Source organism: Acomys russatus, chromosome 24 (assembly GCF_903995435.1).
Source record: "Acomys russatus chromosome 24, mAcoRus1.1, whole genome shotgun sequence".
In the NCBI taxonomy this organism is placed as follows: domain Eukaryota; kingdom Metazoa; phylum Chordata; class Mammalia; order Rodentia; family Muridae; genus Acomys; species Acomys russatus.
The window spans coordinates 10,284,245-10,300,940 of record NC_067160.1 but is presented as its reverse complement, the minus strand read 5'-3'; the positions used below and the strand labels follow the sequence as shown (position 1 = coordinate 10,300,940).

Below are 16,696 nucleotides of genomic sequence, written 5' to 3'. Positions count from 1 at the left end.
TCTATAGTGCCTCTTAATCGAGCTTATGGTCAAAATGGTGACAAAGGCTCCTTGTTTTCACCAAGACATCAGACAAACTCCCCCAGGTCTTCTGCTTGACGAGGCCCAACTTTCAGCTTTCTGTCCTAGGGGAATGTAGTTTAAGGAGGAACCCTGAGCAAGCCGTTTCATGGTAACTCTTACCCTCGATGTCTGACTGCTGCTGTTACCATCACTCTGGCTGCCTGCAGCATTTGTCTGTGAGGCAGGTCTACCAAGAGTCCCTCTTAACCCTGATCTTCAGTACTGTTTCATCTACTAATTTTCACACTGCCCTACTTATAAATCTTTATTTATCTCCATGGAACTGAGCCCAGTCTTCCTTCCTTACTGCAAGACCCCACTGCAACTGCAATGGTCCTTTGTTCCTGTCACTATGGACACTTAGGAGCCTGTCCCCCCCCCCCCCCGCTTACTTTTAGCTTAGTGGTTTTGTTCTCTCTCTCTCTCTCTCTCTCTCTCTCTCTCTCTCTCTCTCTCTCTCTCTCTCTCTCTCTCTCTCTGTGTGTGTGTGTGTGTGTGTGTGTGTGTGTGTGTGTGTGTGTGTGTGTGTTTAGACAGGGTCTTGTCCAGATGCTGGCCTCGAACTGCTGACCCATGAGACCTCAAATGCAGCAGTCTGATTACAGTCATGTGTCACCACATCCAGGCTAAAGTACACTATCTTTTAAAAAGGTGATGAATAATCTTTTTTTGTAACAACACATTTTTGGCTTAGAAGAAGGCAAGAAGCCAGCTTTGGGAAGGCTTAAGCATCAGGCAGGCAGGTCTTTTTAGCCCCAAGGCAACAGGGTTTGCACAAACCATTCCCATGGGACTAGAGATTTGCGATTGCTCAGAGTCAGCCGTATCGCGAGGGGGCGCTGCAGAACGCTGCCGGAAGCCAGCATCACCCACTGAGGAGCCGCACTTGCCTACAACCTCCGGGCACTTCCGGAAGCGGAGCGGCGGACCCGCGACGGCGGACTCCGGAGTGTCGGGGTACACGGAGTCGGCGCCTGGCTCCCGCGTGGGGCGCCATGGACGACGTCGGCAGCTCCGCGGGCAGCGGGGCCTTCCGCCCGGGCGTGGACAGCCTGGACGAGCCGCCCAACAGCCGCATCTTCCTAGTGATCAGCAAGTACACGTCGGAATCGGTGCTGAGAGAGCGCTTCTCGCCCTTTGGAGACATCCAGGACATCTGGGTGGTGCGCGACAAGCACACTAAGGAGTCCAAGGGCGTCGCCTTCGTCAAGTTCGCCCGCAGCTCACAGGCTTGCCGGGCTATGGAGGAGATGCACGGGCAGTGCCTTGCTCCCAACGACACCAAGCCCATCAAGGTGCGGGACTGGGGTGCGTGCCTGGGTTAGGTGTGTGAGGTAGAGATGCCCAAGTTGGGGTGTCTGGAGTAAAGATGCTCGTGGTTGAGGGTGCCTGCGGGGGCGACGGTGGGGTGGGTAGGGGGTCTCTCTTGCCCCTTTGCTGCATCTGGGGTATCAGGTAGGAAAGGGGCTGGACTCTGCCCCCAGGAGCCGACCGTGCCTGGGTGGAGGAGAGGTTCCCTGGCCTCTGGCCAAAGGAGCATCTTCCCCTGGGAACAGATTGGGTAGCCACAGGTCAATACAACTCAGCTATGGCTGTCACATAATTCAGTCGACCTTATTGTATGTCCTCTCTCCTTGTCTATTTTGAGGACTTTTCTGACCCTCCTCTCTCGGACGCTTTGATTAACCTTCCCATTTTGTGGCCAGCTGTGCTTCGTACTAAGAAAGGGGCAAACCTAGAAAATTGTAAAAAGGCTTAGGAAAACAGTTGAAACTCCTGGAAGACTGGTGGGCTGGAAAGAACAGCCAGAAAGGAAAAGGTTCTGGATCTACCACCTTCCCTGGTTCCCTTCAAGTTCGTAGTCTCTATTAACTAAAGGATTTAAAAGCAGACTCAGGGAGAGGGTGCTGTTGACACGTGTTCATGGACTGTGGGTTGGAGTCTCTTCCCGCCTTTCTTTCTGCTGCGTCGAGGAAAGGGGTTAAGCTGCGTAAGAACAGGCGTGCACTGTGTGGTTCATGTGCCCTATAGAGATACGGTCCTTTATAAGATATTGTAAACACTTGAGGCTCTAAAATTTAGAAACTTGTGGTGTGATAGCACCTCAGATCTTTCAGCCTGGGTGTCTTTTTTTTCTCTAGCATTTGCATTTTCTCGGAGCTTCTCTTGTCGATTTCTTTGGATGCCTCATTACTAGTCGGGTACCTTGTTACTAGGTTAACTTAGAATGGGCCATTTTTACTAATACCTTCATTAGTGCCTGACATATGATGGGTATTGTTGAGGAAATGACTAAACTAGACTACCTAGGGCTATGTCTCTTACCCTGTCTTATAAGTAGGGCCCTTTGCCTCTATAGCAAGCCGTCTTCTGAGCAAGGTAACAGCTTTCATTGCCCTGGACCCAGTGTTCTGTTTCTTCAACAAAAGTATACAGTGCCTTTTTTTTTTTTTTTAATTGTTCAGTGTCCTTTGAGTTTCTGCCTCCTACAGCAATCCATTGTCCATAGTTTTTTTTTTTTCATACTTCACTGATACACTGCCCTCCTTAAAGGACACACAAACACACACACACACTCCTCATGGGTCCTTGTGAATAATGTCACAGTCAAGTTCGCCCGCAGCTCACAGGCTTGCCGGGCTATGGAGGAGATGCACAGGCAGTGCCTTGCTCCCAACAACACCAAGCCAATCAAGGTGCGGGACTGGGGTGCGTGCCTGGGTTAGGTGTGTGGTGGTCCATGTCGTTTCAAGTTACAAAAGTGACATTATCTATCAAGAATATAATAGTTATAGCTCAACAAACAAGTCTACAGCCTTAGTCACAGATTTTAATATTCCTCCAGAAAAATAAAAACCAAGACAAACTGAGAAACACATATTGTACTACAAAGCAAATTAGGTTCAGATTCACTTCCCTTATAATGTTTTAATAAAACTAAACTGCCAATATAGAAAAATAAAGCCTCCTATGAATTCTCCATCTGCATGTGGACGTATTTGTGATATTCACGGAGATGGATCAGTGTGATTATGCTTTCTGTTAGAAAGCGGTTAGAATGTCTAGACTTAGGCCGGGTGTGGTGGCACACGCATTTAATCCCAGCACTCAGGAGGCAGAGGCAGGAAGATCGCTGTGAGTTTGAGGCCAGCCTGGTGAGTCCAGGATAGCCAAGGCTACACAGAGAAATCCTGTCTCAAAAAACTAAAAAAAAAAAAACAAGAATGTCTAGACTTAAACCCAACTGTGTGAATAATTACATTAAATATAACACATGCCTGTACTCCCTGTGCTCAGGAAGCTCAGGCAAGCAGATCTTGAGTTTAAAGCCAGCATGGGCACATGGGAAGACCCTGTTTCCCACTAAAGATACTATAAACCAACAACAAAACCACAACCAAGTGATGTTTATGAGAGAAATGCTTTAAAGATACTGTGTGGTAGATTTTTTTTAAAGCTCTTAACAGTGAAGACGGACTTCAATATATAGAATATTAGCAGATGACTATATAAGATGAGCCCATAGCAACCCCATGTGTTTATGATTCCTCAAAATACATGCAGCATTTAGGGGTGGGAATGGGGGTCTGGGAATCAGACCCCTGGCTTCATAAATGCAAGCCTCTGTCACAGAGAGAGACTAATGCTCGCTCTGATTTATGTACAGTCGGTGCCTGGTAAAACAACTAGAGAAACAGAGTCCAGGATGGCCAAGGCTACACAGAGAAACCCTGTCTCAAAAAAACCAAAAAAAAAAACAACTAGAGAAGGAAAAATGTGGAACATTTTTATATCAAGAATGTAGGGAGAGCTAGGTGTGGTGGCGCACACCTTTAATCCCAGCACTCAGCGGGGCAGAGGCAGGCAGAGCTCTGTGAGTTCAAGGACGGCCTGGTCTACAAAGCAAGTTCAGGACAGCCAGGGCTACACAGAAAATTTTTGTCTCCGAGAGAGGGGGTGGGAATATGAATGAATGAATATATCAGACCTTTAGTCAACACTGTTTAAATACAAAATTTGCATTATATCAGTGACCTGCTCTTGGTGGTCAAAAATGCAAATGTAAGCATTTGGGAGACAGACTGGTAGATCTCTTTGAGTTTAAGGTGAGCCTGGCCTACATACAGAGTTAAACTCTGGCCAGGGTTACATAGTGAGACCTTGTCTTAAAACAAAACAAAACAAAACGCAAGAGTAGAAATGTATTTGGGGAAAAAAACAGATTTGTATTATACATTTTTTTTTTAAAAAAATCACTGCAACAAAACTTATTTTTGAAAGACAATTCCTAAGCCTCTATCCCATTGCGTTTTAACCTGTTCTGTGAAGCCAGCCCACTTACGGAATGAGAATGTAGTTAACATGATTCCGAGGGCATCATATGTTTCCTAGGTTTTCATTGCCCAGTCCCGATCATCAGGAAGTCACAGAGACGTTGAAGATGAAGAACTCACAAGAATCTTTGTTATGATACCAAAGTCCTACACCGAAGAAGACCTGCGGGAGAAATTTAAGGTGCTTGTGTGTTCTTATCATAGCTCCGCCTTCAGCATTGCATAGTTGCTAACAACGGGACAGTAGTAGTGAGAGTTCATCATAAAATATACGTTGAGAAAATGAGGTGCAAAGCCAGAGTGCCGTCACTAAGACCACACAGCTAATGGGTGATGACACCCAGATGGAAGCCCACTCCACCCCGAAGCCTGCTCTCCGGCCTTCACATTTCAGAGTGCCTCTTGGAGTCTCACTTCTCCTGTCTGTGCACAGTGAGTCAGGACCTGAGTCACGGCTGCACACGTGAGCTGTGCTGGCCAGTGCTTATCATGGCCTGTGCTATGCTGCCATTGTTTTAGTCACAGGAAGGTTATTCCTTGAAGTGGTTCTTGTCCTAAATTTGGCATCTATACAGCTCATATTTAAGGGAAAGCATTACAGCTCTGAGCTCCTCGTTAGTAAATGACTTGTGAAGATAATTTTAAGCCTCAGAATCCCAGTTCCAGCGCCCTCACACTCCTCTACTGAGCAAGGCCGTACAACACGTTCTCTTTTCCTGGCTTGGTGTCTGTGGCTTGGGCAAGGTATTTGATTTCTGTGGGCTGAGCTTCATTATCTGTGGAGTCAGCAGTATAGAGTGTCAATGTAGCCTTGAAGGATTTCTTTGCATGCATGAGATACAGATTATAAATTTAAAATTTGAAGTATTTTTTTCCGTTATGAAGTTTGAATCCCCTAAGGTCCTTTCTCTTACCTCTTGCAGGTGTATGGAGATATTGAGTATTGCAGCATTATTAAGAATAAAGTCACTGGAGAAAGTAAAGGTTTGGGCTACGTTCGCTATTTAAAACCATCACAAGCTGCCCAAGCAATAGAAAACTGTGATAGAAGTAAGGATGGGGATTTTGAAGAGATTTCCTTTATGTGTTTGGTTGTTGTGCCTGCATGTACATCTGTGTGCCACGTGGGTACAGTGCCTACAAAGGCCAGAGGAGAACGTCAGACCCCCTGGAACTGGAGTTACAGATTTGTAAGCCACCGTGTGCGTGTTGGAATGGAACCCAGGTGTTCCTAACCACTGATCAGTCTTTCCAGCCCCAGAATGTGTTTTGTTTTTAACCTTGCTAAAAACACTTTAAAAAAAAAAAAAAAAAAAAAAAACTCTCAGGTCAGGCATGGTGGCACATGCCTTTAATTCTAGCACTTGGGAGGCAGAGGCAGGTGGGTTTCTGTGAGTTCAAGGCCAGCCTGGACTACAAAAGAAAGTCCAGGACCGTTCTGGACTGGTGACTCAGTCAGATGCTGACAGACACCATCTTAAGAAATATGACCAACTGAGTACGCAGGACACACTTGGCTTGCTATTTGGATAGATTTGGAGCTTTAAAAAAACATCTTGTAAAAGTATTAAAAATTGATTTACCCTTTTAGGTTTATATATATTATATATTTATATATATATTGTTTTTCTTGAGACAGAATCTTGCTGTGTAACCCAGCCTTGACTTGAACTTGTGATCCTCCTGCCTTGGCCTCCTAAGTGTCTGCTTTTACAGGCATATGCCACCATGCCCAGCAAGTCGTATGCTTTCTATTTGTTATTATTTGATCTAAGCCCTAACCAGGTTTTAATATACTAACAAGCATACAAGTTAAGCATAGGGTTGGTGATATTTGCTGTCACAGGTCATTAATTGGAAGCTACATGACACATTATTGGATATCTTGACATTATAAATAAAGTTGACTTTGGTAATAAGAAGTGTAATAAATTACTGGGTTTTAGACTGTTATAAAAAATCTATAATATGGGAAAGAGTTGCAGTTAATCAGTAGAATTCTTAGATGCCTCTAAAGTCCACACCGCAATTTCTTCTTAGGTCCTTCCTCCCCACCTGCAAGGCAGGGTTTCTCTGTGTAGCCCTGGCTGTCCTGGACTCGCTTTGTAGACCAGGCTGGCCTCAAACTCACAGCGCTCCTCCTGCCTTTGCCTCCCGAGTGCTGGGATAAAAGGCGTGTGCTACCATGCCCGGCCTTTCTTAGGTCCTTGTAAACGTCTCAGTCAATCTTAGCTGTCTCCTGTCGTATGTTCCTCAGGATGAAGCACCTGGCAGCCCTGGCAGTTAAAGTGTTTATATCTATATTGACTATCTAAGACCTAGAAAATAAGGAATAGAAGGTTATTTGTAAAGACTGAAAACAAAAAGTATACCTCGTTTTCCACCACCTCCAAATCCCTCATACAGTCATAGCTCCTCCATAAAGACTGTGTGAGCTCACACCAGCTGGCGTGTCATGTTTACAGCTGGTGAACAGTAGGAATGCTATGAACCCATAAGATACACCTATGTACACATAATGTAGACAAGCAGTTTGTTTTAACGGGTTTGTGGGACCTTCCCATTTGTGTAGTGGCTTGGGGAGGGTGCACATGGAGGCTAGAGGCTGCCTTATCCACCTGGTTTGGGGGTGCGGTTCTTCCTGAGCGGGGAGCTCACCAGCTGATTAGCCTGGTGTCCTGTCCACCTTCCCAACGCTGGAATTACAGGCATGCATGGCCTCGCCTGGCCTTATATGTGGGTGTTGAGGACCTGCATTCAGATCTCCAGGCTTGCATGACGAGCACTTGTCTAGCTGACTGTCCCTCCATAGCTCGCGTCCCACTTTTGGAAGCTGATCCTTAGACCCTTAAGTAAGAGCCCTTGATCTAGAACAAGGAGCCAGGTACAGAGTTGTTGTGATTGTCTGACAGGCAGGGAAGGTGGTGTGCATGGTAACGAGCTGAGCACATATGAAGGAAGCATAGCAAGATGTAGGGGTTCCCAGCAGGGTTTTGATGCTAAGCAGACTGGGCAGATGGGGTACCATCTTTTGGAAGGGTGGCACAGCATTGCGGACCTTTCTTGTCTGTATTGTCTTCTGCTTGGGGCTCTTGGTTTGTTTCTGGTTTTCTTTGATTCGTTTGTTTGTTTGCTTATTTTCTCACTTACTTTTTTCCTTTACCATAAAACAAAGTCGTAGATGTGATGGAGACGGACATAATGTTGATTCTACCTTGTATGGTTCTATTTCTAAAACTGTCAGATCCTCACAATCAAAAACGTTAAATTTGCTATGAAGCTTAGAAATTCATGAACTCTCATTTTCAGGTTTCAGGGCGCTCTTGGCTGAGCCTAAAAATAAGGTGTCGGAGTCCCCAGAACAGGGTTACTACAGCAGCGTGAGGCAGGAGGCTCCGGGGAGTGAGCCTAGAGCAAGCCTGTTCCCCTCAGGTGAGTGCACTGCCTTCCCTCTTTATATTGGTAACACATTCGGTATAGAAGAACTAATTTAGCCGGGCGTGGTGGCGCACGCCTTTAATCCCAGCACTCGGGAGGCAGAGGCAGGCGGATCGCTGTGAGTTCGAGGCCAGCCTGGTCTACAAAGCGAGTCCATGATGGCTAAGGTTACACAGAGAGACCCTGTCTCGAAAAACCAAAAAAAAAAAAAGAACTAATTTAATTTTCAAATCATCTTTTGGCTGCAACCTGAAAATCTTACCTAGTGAATGAAAAACTTATATGTTGTTGTTGTTTTTCCTAAGAAGTTGATCAGTACTTCTAACAGCCTTAATACTTAACACTTATGTTTAACTTATTTCCAATATAGGTTTCTCTAGATAGCTACGCGTTGTCTATATACTAACAGGTGTTACTACTATATTTTGTGGTAGAGTAGTGTATGAATTCTGCTTCTGTGCAGCCAGCCAAAAGTAGACATCCCTGTAGTAGTTCAGTGTTGAAGTTAAGGGAGGAAGTGTGTGAAGTTGTCTGTTCTCTTGTCACTGGGTCTTTATGGTTGTCTGATACTACAGTGCTACACGATGGGTGATGGATGTGATCAAACTACATTGTATACATGTATGAAATTCTCAAAGGATAAATTAAAAATAAAATTTTCAAAAGAATACTGCAAAATACAAAGACATTTCTTTGTTTAGTATAGTACGTTTCAAATATATTTGTGCAAATAATTAACATGAATTTTTAATGTGTAGAAATTTAATGATTTACTTTGTGTGTGTGTGTGTGTGTGTGTGTGTGTGTGTGTGTGTGTACGTCTACATATAGTTGGAGAACAGCAGTCTGAATTTTCAAGTTTTGACAAGAATGATAGCAGAGACCAGAACGCAATCTCCAAACGCCTGTCAGTCGTGTCGCGAGTCCCCTTCACGGAGGAGCAGCTCTTCAGCGTTTTTGACATAGTTCCAGGACTGGAGTATTGTGAGATTCAGCGTGATCCTTATTCAAATTATGGTAAAATGATATTTTTGCTGTTGTTAAGTTTACAGTGTTCTGTTAAAGCAGTTTTTATCCATGACACTTTTTTATACTGTGTATGTTGTAGGAGGTTTATATTTTTTTCTAGTGTGTTTTTTATTCTTTTTGTTAATATACCTATGTTTATTGTATAGTGAACATTTTCACAGTGATAATTTTGTTCACAGATATCATGTACTTTAATCTCATCACTACCCATTATCCTCTCCTAGCCCCTCCTTGTTTCCTATTTTATTTAAAATCCAGCAATATAGCCGGGCGTGGTGGCGCACGCCTTTAATCCCAGCACGCGGGAGGCAGAGGCAGGCGGATCGCTGTGAGTTCGAGGCCAGCCTGGTCTACAAAGTGAGTCCAGGATGGCCAAGGCTACACAGAGAAACCCTGTCTCGAAAAACAAAAAAAATAAAATAAAATCCAGCAATATCTTAACAAATAAATCCCCAAGAATATACCTTTTTTATAAAAGTCATTCACCATAAAAATATTTTAACTCACAAAATAAAGGATTCTCTCTATTTCCCATTTACAACAGCAGCGTCTCAGGCTAAGGTCTGTTTTTGCTATTTGAATTGATGCAAAGTTATAAGAGGCTTAAAGTCTCCTTGTGCATCTCCAAGTCTCTCTTGCCTTAATCGCCCGCGTCCTGAGTGCTGTGCGTCTCTGTACATCGCAGCATTGCGGTAGGAGCAGCGCAGCAGCTAAGCCAAGGCATCCGCTCGGGCGTGTCAGCAGCGGCCTGCTCCAGGCAGCTTTTCTTTCCCTGCCTTTAGCACCGCCCTCTTAATTGAAATCTCTTCAAGAGAACAGGAAATGGGCAGCTCTGCTGTTTTCCATAGGTAACACTTTCCTCCACTGTTTCAGCTGGCAGAATATAGATATAGATATAGAGTTTTTCCATGGATTTTTGTTTTTACATATCTTGACATAAGAAAACTTAAGCTGGGCCTGGTGGTGAGTGCCTGAAGTCCCAGGACTCACTGAGGCAGGGGCCTCGCAAGTTAAAGGCCAATGGCCCAGTCCAGCAAGTTTCTTCTAAGAAAAGGACTTAGAAACTCTTTAAATTCAATTCATTAAATAGAATATATACTGATACTACAGTGTCTTAAAGTGCTGTTTCTATTTTTCCAAAATCCAGCTTATGCTTCACTGCCAACAAATAATGTTACATGCATGTTTAACAGAACTTTGTGCTCTGATACCTTTGATTTTTATAGTTCTGTATTTTTCACCTTTGAGATACATTGTAACTGGGGCTGGAGAGATGGCTCAGCAGTTAAGCAATGGCTGCTCTTCCAGAGGACCTGGGCGCAGTTCCCAGAACCCACACGGCAGCTCCTACCTGCCTGTAGCTCCAGCTCCAGAGGATCTGACACCCTTACACAGACATGTATGCAGGAAAAATGCCAATGAATGTAAATTTTAAAAAAGAAAGAAAGAAATGCATTGTGACCTTGGCCTGCAGGACTCCTCGTCTGCTGCCGCCTTTTCCCATTTCTGTCTGTTCTCCATTGTAGGCCACGCTGTGGTTCAGTACTCTAACGCAGCATCAGCTGTCTATGCAAAATACAAATTGCATGGGTTCCAGTACCCTCCTGGGAATCGCATAGGAGTTTCCTTCCTGGATGATGGAAGTAATGTGGCAGAGTAAGTACCATTCCACGAGTGTCCAAGCCAGGCTGCTGGGCGTGACTGTTCCTTGAAGGATAAAAATAAGGGGTTAGCCTCAGGTGAGGAAGTCACACTGAACAAATTACTGTTAAGATGCTGAATTTTTCTAATATCTCTGTAAATTGTCGGTTCTTGTTCTCAGTCTCATCAGAAAAATGGCCACACAGATGGTGGCATCACAGCTGGCGTCAATGGTGTGGAGTAACCCCAGCCAGCAGCAGCTTCTGGTAAGTAGGTAAGAATGTGACCTCTGAAACACAGTCAGCAAACAGCATGACATCTGTTTACTACTGGAGAAAGAGCAGTTTCAGAGCTAGTGTAAGAAACCACACAGGTGCCATGACACATCTTTAGCTCTTGACCCCAAAGCCCTGAAGAGCAATCTTTCCTTTTTCTCCCTTTGTGCCTGACTCTTCTGCAGCAATTTGGAGGAAGTTCTGCGTCACAGTTGCCTCAAATCCAGACAGATGTTGTACTTCCATCGTGCAAAAAGAAAGCCCCTCCTGAAACTGCTGTGAAAGAAAGACTGTTTATCGTCTTTAACCCTCATCCTTTGCCGTTAGACGTGTTGGAGGACATATTCTGGTAAGGTTCGGCTCTACACAGGCACGTTGTGAACAAGCACACTCAGTGCAGTTAAACAGGAACTGAGTTCTAAAGGCCCGCTACTGACCTTTTCAATTTGTGATCATTTTCTTTTCTTTGTCAGGCATATATCTTAACACAGAATTTCCTTAACACATATCTTAGTAGAATTTCCTTAACACAGATCTCAACGCAGGTTTTCCTGATTTATTTTATTTATTTTATTTTTTTCAAAGACTGAAGACATACAGGATGGTTTTAAAAGGCCACAGATGTAGAATGGACAAATTTCTTGTCTCTTGGGAGAAGATTCATTTGCATAGACCTGTTCTTTTCATATTCTATGTCCTTCATGTTGTAATTCAGCTGAACAGTGTTTACTAAATATCTTACATTTTACCAGCATTTGGTTGGATCTTGAGGATTAAGTCATGTAAGGCATATCACGTAATTATAACTTTATATCTACCCTAGGTTTTTTTAAAAAGACATTTTTCTTTAATCTTCTAATAATATGTGTGAGTTAAATGAATAGGAAGCATGTGGCGCACGCCTTTAATCCTAGCACTCAGGAGGCAGAGGCAGGCGGATCTCTGTGAGTTCAAGGCCAGCCTGGTCTACAAATTGAATCCAGGACAGCCAAGGCTACACAGAGAAACCCTGTCTCAAGTAAAGCAAGCAAAACAAAACAAAGACCCCCACAAAAGATCAGGCATGTGGTACAAATATGTTGACCTTTATGTAACTGACTTATTTAACTTTTGTTTTGTTTTGTTCTTAAGAAACCCCTGTGCTAGACAGCATCTGGGCTGGGGTGCTAAGTGTGACGTGAACAAAACATTCTATTACATTGACAGTGGTCATACAGAGCAGCAGTGTAGGTACCACAGAAGTTCTGAGGGTTCTCATTAAGCAAAGGGTGTGATGAAGCCTGCAGAAAAAACCTAGGTTTGCCAGAGGAAAAGGCTGGGGTGTGGTTTGGGCTTTGGAGGTTTTTGTTTGTTTTCCTGCCAGAAAAGACCATGAAAAGAGATCATTCGAATATGGACTTTGAGAGCTTGTAGGGGACTCAGCTGGAGCAGCCAGTGCCTGTTCTGAAAACTAAGTCCATTCTTACCTGGGAAGCAAGGTGAAACTGTTGAGATTCTTTAGGAAAAAAGACAGAGAAAAAAAAAAAAAAAGACAGAGTAGATCAATTGGAGAGGGACAGCCACGGAGTAAGGGGAGTGGTGAAGAAAATGAAGAAGTGAGGAAAACATAAAGACGCTGTTGTGAGGAAGGAAGCCTCCGGGAGAGCCAAGAGAAGTTGGCTGAAGAGGCGCTTCTTGCGGAGTGGCGCTGGCAGCAGGTGGATGCGGTGCATAGATTGGCCTAGGTAGCGTCTAGACTCATGTTTAGAACTTACAAATAGCCTTCATCGGCCTCTTATACTTTGGTCTTTTGCTTTATTTCAGTCGTTTTGGGAACCTGATTGAAGTCTACCTTGTGTCTGGAAAAAATGTGGGATATGTCAAGTATGCAGACAGAATGAGTGCCAGCGATGCGATCACCACCCTGCACGGGAAGATTCTGAATGGGGTCAGACTTAAAGTCATGCTGGCAGACTCCCCACGAGAAGAGTCTAAAAAGCGGCAGAGAACTTACTGAGTCTTAGGTAAGTGTTTCCTAACCCCTTAGCGAGGGAATGTAACAAGAGGAACAGCTGTAAGTACTTCACTTGTGAACTTTTCTTTTGGAAACTTTAGAAGCTATTAATAACCATGTTGGCAGCTGGGCGTGGTGGCGCACGCCTGTAATCCCAGCATTTGGGAGGCAGAGGCAGGCGCATTGCTGTGAGTTCGAGGCCAGCCTGGTCTATAAAGTGAGTCCAGGACAGCCAAAGCTACACAGAAAAACTCTGTCTCGAAAAACAATAAATAAATAAATAAATATCATGTTGGCTTAAAACTTTACTAGTAAAACCAAGTTATTTTTTAATTTTTATTTATTTTTATATTGCAATATATTTTTAAATTTAAATTTATTTAAACTCGGGGATGGAAAGATGGGTTTGCAGTTTGGAGTGCTTGCTGCTCTTCCAAAGGACCCACGTCAAGCTACTTACAGACACCTGTATGTACCTAATGCTCCAGGGCAGCATTTCTCAACCTGTGGGTTGTGACCCTTTGGAGGTCAGAGGACCCTTTCACAGGGGTCACCTAAGACCATTAGAAAACACTTGATATTTATATTACAATTCGTAACAGTAGCAAAAATATAGTAATAAAATATCAATGAACATAACTTTATGGTTGGGGGTCACCACAACAGGAGGAACTGTACTAAAGGGTCACAGCGTTAGGAAGATTGAGAACCTCTGCTCTAGGTCGTCCAATGCTCTCTTCTGAACTCTGACCTCATCAGTCATATACACATACCCACTGACAGACACAGACATGCACAAAAATGATAAAATATGTCTTTAAGAAGTTACTCTTTTAGCTGGGTGTGGTTGCATACACCTTTAATCCCAGCATTTGGGAGGCAGAGGCAAGAGGATCGATGTGAGTTTGAGGCCAGCTTGGTCTACAAAGCGACTCTGGGACAGCCAAGGCTACATAGAGAAACCTTGTCTCAGAAAAAAAAAAAAGTTAATCTTTTGACATATGAAATATATATTTTTAGACTTTTAAAAACTAAATATTGGTATCTTCCCAAACCCTAAAGTTTGCATTTTAAAAGTATACATCTAGAAAATATTTTCATGTGTATCTGTCTGTCTATGCATTCTTAAAGAACTTTATTTGCTAAACCCACTTTTTATGAATATTGATACAACACATATATTTCTTCTTGTATTGATTAGTTTTCACACTCAGTCTTTGTCTTTTCCTGTAGTGGGTTACATCTGTGACTTAGGGGAGACGTCACCTTTAGCTTGTTTTATTCTAATGAATTCTGAGTTTCCGAGACAGTTTGTTTCCTGTTTCCTACACTCATCACCACCCACCCAGCCCTGCTCCATGTCAGGTGCGTCCTGTTCTGACCCAGTTGTGAACTAGTAACTGTCAGAATTCATCACAGGCCTCCCCGCTGAAGACCCTTTCGTAGAGCAAGGCTAGTCATTAGTTCCTCCTTTATAAAAGGCACTTGGTGGTGAAAAATACGCCTTGGCCCCACTAGGAATAATCCTACTTTAAGAATGCCCTTAAATGTCTTACTTAATGACAAAACCCACACTCATTACACCAATCAGTTGGCCATTTAGCTCTAAAGAATCCAGTAACCAGTGAAAGAGAATTAGCAAGCAAATTTTCTTGTTTACTAATAAAATGTTAATGATTAAATTCTGTTTACGTAAACAGTCCTTTAAAGTTTCTGCAAAGATTACACTTACCCCTGTGCCTAAATATTTCAGCCTACAGGAGACAATTACTGCTTTCCTTCTGGGACTCTTTGCCCTTTAAAAGGGCAATAACATTGACTTTCTAGTACGGGAAGATGTACAGAGTGCTCCTGTGCTGAGCCTTTCCTAATGAGAATTTACATTTTAAAGGGAATTACTGGCACTCAGGAGAGACTAGAGCAGGAAGCCTGGGTGTGAGGTTAGCGTGGGTACGTGGGGAGACAGCCTGCCTGAGAACGAAGCCGACCCACCGCTAATACTTAAGTCTGTGGATCTGCGCACTCTACAGAGGCCTGGTGGTTTCCTAGGCTCGCTGTGGAGCATTGAGACAACAGGATTTCTGATAAAAGGAAAGGAAAACTTCGTACCCGTGAGCTAAAGCTCTTGCATGCATGGTTTAGTGGAGCCTTTCAGATGTCATCCCATCTAGATGACCAGAAATTCAAAGCTTCATGGAGGAGAACAGAACAAAAAGAAACCAGCACACATGCCTCCCAGCCAGCTGGCCCTGAGCCTCACCCTCAGTCAGTGTGCCTCAGCTGCAGCCTCCGGGCTGAAGGAACCGCGCAGTTTTCAGCATGACCAGCCATCAAAGAATGAATCTGTCCTTTTCCCATTATTGAATTTTGAGACATATTCAGGGCAGAGATAAAAATGGGTCATATTACATGAAAATGGTGACTTGGTGAGGATAGAAATAGCTGTGATTTGGGTGTTTTCGGATTGCACCATGGCGTTTGTTTTTGTTGCACACCCCCTATTTACCATGGAGAGCACAGGGAGACTTTCTACCTTTTTGGGTGCATTAAATAATTATACTGACCAAGTTTGGTGGCCTGAGGTGACTGAGGCAGGAGAATTACACCCAGAGCTCAAGGCTAGCCTGGAGGAGATAGTAAGATCTTATCTCAAAAAGTCAACTAGCTTTTTTAAGATTCAACAAAATCGGATGCTAGACGCCCCCATTTCATACGATTGTGACAGGAGGAATTTCTTTGGTTTGGTTGGTGCACTGTTCATTCGGCTCCAGGAGGACACGGTGGCCCCTGAATGCTGGTTCTGTCTCCAAGAAATGAGCTTGGAACCAAATGAGCCACACCTAAGGGTCAGCGTTGAAAGTAGTTAGAGTTCTATTCTGAGATGAGTCTTGGGTTTATAGTATATTTCTCTTACCATTTGAGGAAAATAATTTTTTTAATATTTCAGAGCATCTGGTTTTAAGTTAATTCACAGACTTTCCCCCCAGAAATCCAGTACCTGCTGGCATCGACCCTCTAAGTAAGTTTGGTTTTGTTTACTTGGGGGCATTTCTGATTAAAGAGACCAGGCTGGCTCTGTAGGAGTTGAAGAATTCCTGACAGCTTAAGAATACTGAATACAACGGCTTTTCCCTTTCAGGTGATGATTTTCATACTTGTATTGTGTTCTTTCTACAGAACAAAGACTAAGTAATGACATAGTCCTCAGCTGACTGACTGAAAATGTGACTGGACGAACTCCCTGTGGACAGTTGACAGCTTTTTTTTTTTCCCCCACATATCTCATAGTCTACACACCATTGCTTGTTTGGGATTGCTGACATGCATTTTTGTGTGACCTTAATGATAAAACTAATATAGTAGTTGTTTCCTAGAACAGAATGTTGTGTATAGCAGAAATAAAGCTTCCTTAGAGGAATATGTTGTCGTATGTAGCAGAAATAAAGTTCGCTTTGCATAACTAAATCATGACTTATTTATATGAAAGACAAGAATAAAAAAGTAGTAATAGTTGGTGTTTAGAATTTAAGTAAGTGGCATGTTCCATTGATTTCGAGATGCATATTTTTTCAAGTTTTAATATCTATGAAAGTAGAAATATGCCAGTTGTAGCTGGGCATGGTGGTGCACATCTTTAATCCCAGCGCTCGGGAGGCAGAGTTCAGGATAGCTAGGACTGTTACACAGAGAAACCCTGTCTCGAAAAACCTTAAAAGAAATTTGCCGGTTGTATGATACAGTACCACTGACCATCTCTTACCAGTGAGACATGAAATAAAGGCGTTTCAGCCACTTGCTGGTTGGAGTCAGTGAGACAAGCCGCTCGCTCCTCCCCCACAGTCTCGCTGTCCACTCTGCAAGGACACAAGCATGAGATGGTTTACCGGACCCTGTAGTGTTGTGTATTTACTGCCGGGCCAAGA

At 43.6% G+C, this 16,696-nt stretch overlaps 1 protein-coding gene across 1 annotated transcript; it reads left to right on the top strand.

Moving 5' to 3' along the window:
* Positions 1-1,032: 1,032 nt before the first annotated feature.
* Rbm45 (RNA binding motif protein 45) lies at positions 1,033-16,389 on the top strand. Its single transcript, XM_051166498.1, has 10 exons — positions 1,033-1,358; positions 4,456-4,578; positions 5,321-5,447; positions 7,707-7,829; positions 8,667-8,852; positions 10,391-10,520; positions 10,687-10,771; positions 10,966-11,129; positions 12,584-12,783; positions 15,951-16,389. Exons 1-9 carry the CDS (start codon positions 1,059-1,061, stop codon positions 12,774-12,776), a joined length of 1,431 nt encoding a protein of 476 aa, XP_051022455.1. The 5' UTR covers positions 1,033-1,058; the 3' UTR covers positions 12,777-12,783; positions 15,951-16,389.
* The last annotated feature ends 307 nt before the right edge of the window (positions 16,390-16,696 follow it).

Bases quoted from the DNA above. Each gene is read 5' to 3' on its own strand.
- Rbm45 (XM_051166498.1), top strand. From the start codon at position 1,059: ATGGACGACGTCGGCAGCTCCGCGGGCAGCGGGGCCTTCCGCCCGGGC. The intron at 4,579-5,320 runs GTGCTTGTGTGT...TACCTCTTGCAG, and splicing joins ACCTGCGGGAGAAATTTAAG to GTGTATGGAGATATTGAGTA. The intron at 10,772-10,965 runs GTAAGTAGGTAA...ACTCTTCTGCAG, and splicing joins CCAGCCAGCAGCAGCTTCTG to CAATTTGGAGGAAGTTCTGC.